The 8,695-nt window shown below is 34.5% G+C and overlaps 1 protein-coding gene across 2 annotated transcripts; it reads right to left on the bottom strand.

Moving 5' to 3' along the window:
- Nucleotides 1-458: 458 nt before the first annotated feature.
- On the bottom strand, nt 459-5,693 carry nmu (neuromedin U). 2 transcript variants are annotated; one of them, XM_058638939.1, is made up of 8 exons: nt 5,534-5,693; nt 3,778-3,824; nt 3,562-3,609; nt 3,391-3,444; nt 3,269-3,298; nt 1,986-2,039; nt 1,810-1,852; nt 459-669 (listed from the first exon to the last, which is right to left on the bottom strand). In XM_058638939.1, the coding sequence occupies exons 1-7, from the start codon at nt 5,691-5,693 to the stop codon at nt 1,817-1,819; spliced, it is 429 nt and encodes a 142-aa protein (XP_058494922.1). In that variant the 3' UTR covers nt 459-669; nt 1,810-1,816. The 2 variants fall into 2 exon arrangements, with proteins under 2 accessions (XP_058494922.1, XP_058494923.1); XM_058638940.1 differs by having other exon boundaries at nt 459-654.
- Nucleotides 5,694-8,695: the final 3,002 nt, after the last annotated feature.

Genomic DNA, 8,695 nt, shown 5'->3' with positions numbered 1-8,695 from the left:
TTGATATTGGAGTTAGGTTTGTTATTTCCACAATTATGTTTATAATTTAAAATTCAAACCTGCATTTTAAAATCTTGTGTTACTTAATGACCTGCTGTATTAGTTTCTTGTTCAATGTATTACTCATTTCTTCATTGTTATAATTGTGACAGTACACATTGGGGAAGGAAAAATGTTTTATTAATCTAAAATAAACATTTAAAAATAAGTATGATAACACAGCGTTGTTTTTAATAATTGAAAGCTAAAATAGACAGAATACATTTAACAGTGTCCCTTTTCTTCATGCAACATTTAAGGTTAAAATAAACCTGATGTGTGTTTTACTTTTCATTTTAATCATTTACAGTAATTCCGCATCCATGCAAACAAAAGGACTTGTTTCATGCTTCTCTAAATACATTGAAAGATTATTGTTTACAATACCGTGTATAACGTAATCAAACGTAACACGCAAACACATTATAGCATTTTAATGCAAATGACAAACATATAGCACAAAATAAAATCTGGACAATTACTAGTATTATAATTATATTCTTTGTGTACATTCAGATATCACTATACAGCAGTGGCAGAGGGCTGTGGTTGCAGTTTGGATCAGTCGGTCGTGGTGCAGCAGCTTGGGTCTCGCTGTCTCTCTGTACCCTAATGCTTCAGAGATGGAGACTGTCAGACAATAATATATTAATTAAATAAAAGTACAAAGACACGCACGCACACACACACACACACTGGCATGTCTCTGACATTGTAATTCCATGTAAACTTGGTTGAAGCAGCCTGTACTTTTTCAAGTTTTTCCATTTTCACTGAGCATTCCCTTCTTCTTAATCACAAGAGATGTAACAATTGCAGCAACAATCAAATGGCTGTAATTCCCTAAAGTGCTTTCTTGCAGAGAGTGAGTGACGATGATGATTACAACATACTAAGAACTTCTGCAATTGTTTGCATTTACTTTTCATTACTTCCTTACTGCATTTCTTCTTTAAGGCAGACCGGACCTGACAGTCACTCATTATCAGAAATAATCTAGATGGGCATTCTGAGCTGGGGCGGGTCAAAATGTTTTACTTTAGTCAAAATTTGTTTTAAAAAATGATGGATTTTGAAGGAAAAGGTAAAGGAATGTAGTTTGATGTTGAAGTCACAACACTTCTGGTAAATAAATAGACATTCATTCTAACATTGGCTATGTCATGTAAGCATAAATTTCAAATAGCACGTAGAAGTCTGCAGAAATATAGTTATTTTTTTTGAAACTATGATTATTTATCGAGTAATGGGTCAATTATTTTCTCGAGTAATCGCTTGGTCCATTAAAATGTCAGAACATTTTTAAAAATGTTGATCAGTGGTTCTCAAATGTCTTGTTTTGTCCACAAACCAAAATGATTCAGTTTTCAGGATTTCTTTGTTACATGAAGCAAAGAAACCAGAAAATATTTACGTTCAAAAAGCTGAACAAATCAGAGATACTTGTTTTAATTCTTTAAAGAAAATACTCAAACTGATTAATTGTAATTGATTATCAAAATATATGTATATTAGTTTAGTAATCAATTAATCGAGTACTTGTTTCAGCCTTAATTGAAAGTAAAGGGTATAAAAGAGGAATAAATAAGGAAGTATAACATTGAATGATTTACATTGGTAATTTAAGTTGTGAACCCTGTTGTTAAAAATCATAATAATTTATTCCCTTCAAATTTCAAATGCTGTTGTATCTGTTAAAGACATTGCCAGTGGCTATTATGTTATAATGCAACAAACAATAAAAATGTATCATCAGGGCAGGGGAATTACCTTTATTTTACTCATATTCTAAGGATCTTCTTCCATTTCGTGGCTGCAAGAGCAAGCAAAATGTCATTATTGTTATTTAATTATTCATGTTTATTATAATATACGAGATGCGGATAATATACGCAGATGTTTTTTTCTTTTTCCTTTCTTGCTTCTTGATATCAAAACATTCATACCCGATAGAGAAAGTAACCTCTGCTCTGGATTCCACCAGGTCCCTGAAGTTCAGCCTGGATAGACACGAAACACAAGTTGTGCCACGGTTATCTCCCACCGGCAAAAGCCAACAGCTGACACACATAAACAAACATTCACATCTGGGTTTTACAGAGCAAACACTCTCCACATGTTTCGCTCTTATTTCCTTCTATCCGCTTTGTAAACGTCAAAGCTTGACAGCAATGAGTGATGAGTTCACCTGTCGAAAGCACTAATTTTAGATCATAATTACTGCCAGAGTGGGGAAGAACAACTAATGCAGAGCACACATTTCAACATTTGTTCCCAGCATACAAAAGTGCAATGCACTATTTCCTCTTTAAATGCTGCAATTGTTTTATTTTCTATCAAACGAGTCCTGTATGGCAGGTGAGAGGTTTGAATCATTTCTTTAATATTTTTCACTGTCCCTCTTCATGACTGACTGACTGCATGCACTGTGTTTGTATACTGAAAAACAAAGCACCTTGCCTTTTAATAGCATTTTTTCAGTTAGTCAGTGGCAGTGAGATTGAAAGAAAAAAAAAGAAACGATAGAGAACCGATGGATAGTGTATATGTCACACACACAAAGCCACACAGATATGAATAACAGCTCCGTAAAGTACGCAGCGTGGAGTGAAACACCTTTTACTTAAAGACAACAAAAACATTACACACTAGTGATGGAAAGGCAAAAAAAATATAGTAATTCATTGGAGAAATTAGCTTGTTGTGGGAAGAGAACGTATGTCAATACCAGGAATGACAATTAATATTTCACATCAAGACTGATTTTCGGCAGAAAGAAAACCTCAATTTATGTGTCTCTGTTTATTTTATTTTTCTGGCTCTTGCAATTTTAATGACAGACAAATCATACAGAATGTGATTGTTACAAAATGTCCGTCAATATTTAATTTCATCAGGTAAGTAGCGTTATCAAGAGCTGTACACAAACAGTGTGTGTGTTGCCGGCCTGACATTTCATTGGGCTGTTAAATTGTTATTGTTAGATGCTGCACATGTTCACCACTTACACATGAAGCGCAGTTGCAAAACATTGTGAAGGTGTGTTCTCAGGTCAACAAAAGTACTGTAGCGGCTGATTTAGCTATTATTTTAATGACCATGACTGTACGTGGAAAAACGCACGTACAGTTACAAAAAAATGTGCATTACGTACACAAAACAAATGGATTTAATGTCTTTACGGGTCGAGGAGAATCATTTCAGGAAAATATTTGCAACATTTTCTTACCCTTTTACTTTTTTCTTGTCCCTTCAGCTCCTGGGAAAACAAGAAAGTGTCACTCTTGTGTTTCTACAGGACATTTCATGTAGAAATCTGGAGACACACAGTTGTAGTAAGTTGAGTGTTACCTTTGACCTCTGAACCAGCATCATGACACAGAGTTCCCCTAAGACGTCAGATGCCTGGAATGAATACCAAAGAACACAATTTAATGCAGTAATGCATTTATATTGTTGAAAAGAATAGAGAAAAGTGTAAAGAAAACTAACACAAACCAGATAGAATCACCCTACACTCACCTGAAACTTATGGTCTGCAGAGAGGTATGACGAGCATACAGCGTCGATCTGTGGAGCATCACAGGGGATGAGAAAGAAATAAAGAAAGAAGTCACATTTATTTATATAGCACATTTAAAAAGAAAAAAAAGATCATATATATATATATATATACATATATATATATATATATATATATATATATATATATATACAGTATATATATGCAGTATATACCTGGCTTTGTGGTTGACTCTGGCCTATTGTGACTTCTGCTGGAGCACCTGTTTTTGTTTTTTTCACGCAGAAACACACAGTTATGAAATGCACACTGTTGATTTAGCATCAATCTGACAAAATATTGCCCACAACAGTAGGTTATTACTGTCAGAACACTAATGAGTACATGATGACACAGCAGAGCAGAGGCCGCAGGTCTGTGTGCCTCTGCTGTGCCGTGATGACGAGCAGCTCCTCATATACGACTGTTTTGTTGACATTCTACCTCGACATGATTGCAGTGGTTGTCCATTAACAGTGGTAAGAGCTATAGAACGCGGTGCAGGTCGTTCATGTGAGATTTTTGCTGTTCATGAGTTGAGGCTCTGTGTAAACCAGTCAACAATGTGCAGACTGACACCAATGTCACTTTGACAGTACAGGGGGAGACATACAGTAATATTTAAACATGTTCATTATCATCGTGTGTGTGTGTGTGTGTCAGGGATTGAGAAACACTGATTTAGTGTACACTTCCAATCAGAGGTTGCAGATCCCAAAACAGTGTTTCCAAAATGCCGCGTTGATTTTGAGATGAAATAATTTAATAATGACAAAGAAGATGGATGGATGGATGATAGATAGATAGATAGATAGATAGATAGATCAAATTTTATTATTGGCTAAATCTCCTTAAACTATTTATGATAAGCCATTTTATTATGGAGGAAGAGTCTTTTTGATCTTTTGGGTTTAAGTTATTTCGATGTGATGCCATTCAGTAATAAATGTACACACACACACACTAACCCAAACACTGTGAATAAAAGAAAAATATTCCTGATACACAAACAACTGGAGTTCCAGTAAGTTAATTAATTATATAAAAATATATACAAATCTCACATATTTACACACACAACACACACTCTCTCTCTCATACAGCATTCTTAGTGATGACACACATAGAGCTAATGTTTTCTCTAGCTTCTTACCCTAACAACTAATTGTCTTACCCTCACCCTTAACCTAACCCTAACTTAAACTTAAATCTAACCCTAAACCTAAAACAACCTTCAAAAAGTTGTAATTTAAGGGCCACACAGGGTCAAAATGTCCACAAAAGATTGTTTTGAATCAAATTTTTCCTTGCAGCCTATACACACACACACGCACACACACAGGCTTCTGTTTACAACATAAAAAGTGGGATTGCATCAAATATGGAGACTACATTATTTATCTGTCTGTCTCTATCTGTATATCTGTGAACTGTATGTTTGCCTATATATATGAGTTGACAGTTGTGACGGACAAACATCATACAATTGTTTGAATGTAAATCTATATATAACTGTTTATTACAATTTAAAAAGAGCATAGATAGATAGATAGATAGATAGATAGATAGATAGATAGATAGATAGATAGATAGATAGATAGATAGATAGATAAATAGATAGATAGATAGATAGATAGATAGATAGATAGATAGATAGATAGATAGATAGATAGATAGATAGGCTGAACAAACAGGATAATATGTAATAAATAAAACATAATAACATACATTTATTGAGAACCTTTTTGATGTAAACACCACTGATATATTACACTATGAAACTAATTTAAATCAAAAGATGAGAAGAAAAAGAAAAGAAAGAAGTTTTGCTAGACCTTTTGAAAGTTTACAAATTGCTAAGTTTAATAAATAAATAAATAATATTTAAAGTAAGTAAGATAAAGTGTTTTTTTTGTTTTTTTTCTTACTCACTTTTGCAGATTGGTAAGGTGAGGATGAGTAGAGCAGCCAGGCTGATGCTGGATGAGCTGAGTGGACTCATGGTGATGGTGCCGCTGCTGCTCCTGAGGCTGTGGAGGCTGCTGGAGGCTCCGTGCTGCTCTGGATGACTTTGACACTGGATTGTCCTCATCTCTCTCTCTCTATCACACACACACTCTCACACTCTCACTCTCTCTCCCTCACTCTCTCTCTTACTCACTCCCTCACTCACTCACCACACACCAAGGCTTTACAGTGTGTGATAGTTCATTTGTTTTGTTAGAAGATATTATACACTACTGTTTTGCACGGACAAAAACTGACTCCTGTGACTGTAGCTAGTGCTATAATCATAGAGATTTTATGCATTTTTCAAAAAGACCATATGTGCTCTTGCCATTATGTTTACCCCGCCGCTATTACTACAGGGAAAGTGTGTTTTTATCATTCATTTCATTATGTCATTCATGTTCTTGCTGTAATGGTGAGTGATCATTAAAACTGTAAATCTGACATCATGACACAATTGTTTGTCTTTAAATAAACTTCCTAAGTTTAACAACAGTACTGTAAGACTTGATGAAATAAGAGTGCTTAAAAACCCACGAAAAACCAGATTAAAAATTACAAAAAGGTTCTAATGAGTAAAATACAGTGGCTCCGATTCCTGGATCCGCTAGTCGACATGCTGTGCCAGCAGCGAGTGAATAGGTATGAAAGAAGTGTGATAGGAAAAGAGCTGTACATGGATGAAAGTGTGAGTTAAAGGGCGTGAATGGGTGAATGGCAAAACTGTAGTGTAATGCAGCTTTGAGTGGTCATCAAGACTAGAAAAGTGGTATAAATACAAACCATTTACCATAAATGTATTGTACACATTTGATTTAGTAAAAATGTGCTTTCTTCAGCAGAATCACCTCATTTAAATTAAAAGAAAAGAAAAGTGGGTTGAGTTTGGATGTAAGTGTCTTTATTGTTGCAAAGAGGAAGGTTAGCTTTATTGCAACTGTTAAAAAGGTGTTTGAATATTTATTATAAACAGTATGGTAGTAATGATGAGTGTACATAGAATATAATGTGTTTGCACTTGTCCCTTGGCTTTTAAGGGCATTATTGTTTATCACATGCACCAATAAATCAAGGCTCGATTCATCGCCTTTATTTATGTACAAATCACTGTGCAAGCAAGCATGTTGTTATGACAATGCTGTGAAAACATGATGACAACAACAGATGTGATTTGAGTATTGTCTTCAAAATGTGATGCAAAATGAACACTTAATTCCAAGTCACATATAGTTGAATAAAATGAAATATTAACAACCCTTGTGTAAACTGAAGCACGAACAAAGAAGCTTAACACTGTCACCATCTGTATTTAACACATTTTGACTTCTAAAGGTTTATTAAAATTGTGTCATAAGATTGACTTAATTGTACCTTCTTTTTTTTTTACAGCTTCATCATACTCTGTTTGAACTTGTAAGTTCTACAAACTGTCTCTAATGTGACATTGTTTAAAAGCATGAGTGAAAATTAACATTGGTAATTTCATGTAATTCCATGAAGTCAACCCCACCCTGGTCATCCTCCTACACTAATCTTTTTACCTCTAATCTCGCCTACTTTTCCATATTATCATGAATTAAGATCCATGTGAATGGGCAAACATAGCAATAGCAATCACAATACATATTTTTTTTCCATTGCTGTGTCATTGCAAACTCTCCTCTTAGGGCCAATTGAAGTGAGATGACTTCACTCGTCCTTTCAGTGACATGTTCTGATTAGTTTGTTGTCTCCCGAAAGCTCCAGAGAAAAGTCCACCAGGTCCATCCTGCTGGAGAAGACTTGAAATGTCATGACCTTAAAAGAGTTGACAGTTGGCGTCGCATGTACTGCTCTAATTGGTTTGTATGAGTTAAAACTCTAAGGTGCTGGGGGAAGGTTGTTGTCTGTGACCCGCATGCCGTCACAACTCAAAGATACAACGCAGATTATCATGTTGCTCTTTAACCATAACTATAACCATACTCATGCAAGACATATTGTAGAATTTGCTCCAGTTGCCATTTAACTGAGACATCAATAACAGTCTACTTTTATCTTGACAGATCAACACATTTTTAATTAACTTTTTTTTTTTTTTTTTACTTTTATTTCGTTTCTTGAATCAATGTACTCTAATTATGTGTAATCAATTTTACTTAGACATTTTAGGGAGTTTTTAGGTTTGTTTCTGGTAGAGAGTAAAATTTGAGAATTATGTCTTGCCTTGTCTATACACATCCACCTACAGAAACTGTTAGTTAACCTCATAAGGACTTTGGAGGAATAATGTTGCCATTATTGGTTAGTACCAACCTTTTCTTAATATTTCAACTTTTAATAATTTTTATTTGTTACGGATGAATCACTGGATGTTGCCATCATGATGAAAAGTAGAACTTTTCAGTGACTTTGCAGGAATATCTCCATGAATCTAAAAAAGGCTGGAAATTAATCTTTTGAATATCCATGATTAGATTATTATGCTCAGAATATTCTGTGTCAATGTTCTCTTTGAATTGGGTTACAAACAGAAAACGATAGTTTTGTATTGCATGGTAATAATATGGGATTATTAACTTAAATCATACAACTATTGTGAAATTCCAGTGTAACAGAGAACCTCATCATATATCATCATCTGCACTCTATTTAGGTCTGTAGCTCATAATTCTACGTATGCTGATTGTATCACATAACAGAAATCCATTCAGACTTACTCTCACTTTACATGATTGTGTGCAATTATGTTATACTATATGGATATAAGTACCTTTTTTTATCAGTGCACATAGCATCACTTTGTATTCAGGCACATTTACATTATCTAACATATTATCTGCTGAAGCGCACAATAAAAAAAACAAATCTATGGAGCTTCACTATGATATACACAGTGCTGCTTTTTCAAGATCCTATTTTACTTTTTTCACACATAACACTTCATCTATTCATGCATGTACTGGTTTATTAAACAGGGACATATCTCAGTAATAAACATTGCTGTGAGTAAACCGGAGTTACTGTAGCCGGGAAGTTGTTTATCATCTGGAGTCCCTGGACAGATGTGACAAAGTCATCATGAGGAGGGATATCATAACAAAA

This window comes from Solea solea, chromosome 9 (assembly GCF_958295425.1).
Source record: "Solea solea chromosome 9, fSolSol10.1, whole genome shotgun sequence".
NCBI lineage: Eukaryota > Metazoa > Chordata > Actinopteri > Pleuronectiformes > Soleidae > Solea > Solea solea.
The sequence above is the reverse complement of the archived record's forward strand: the minus strand, read 5'-3'. Positions and strand labels throughout refer to the sequence as shown.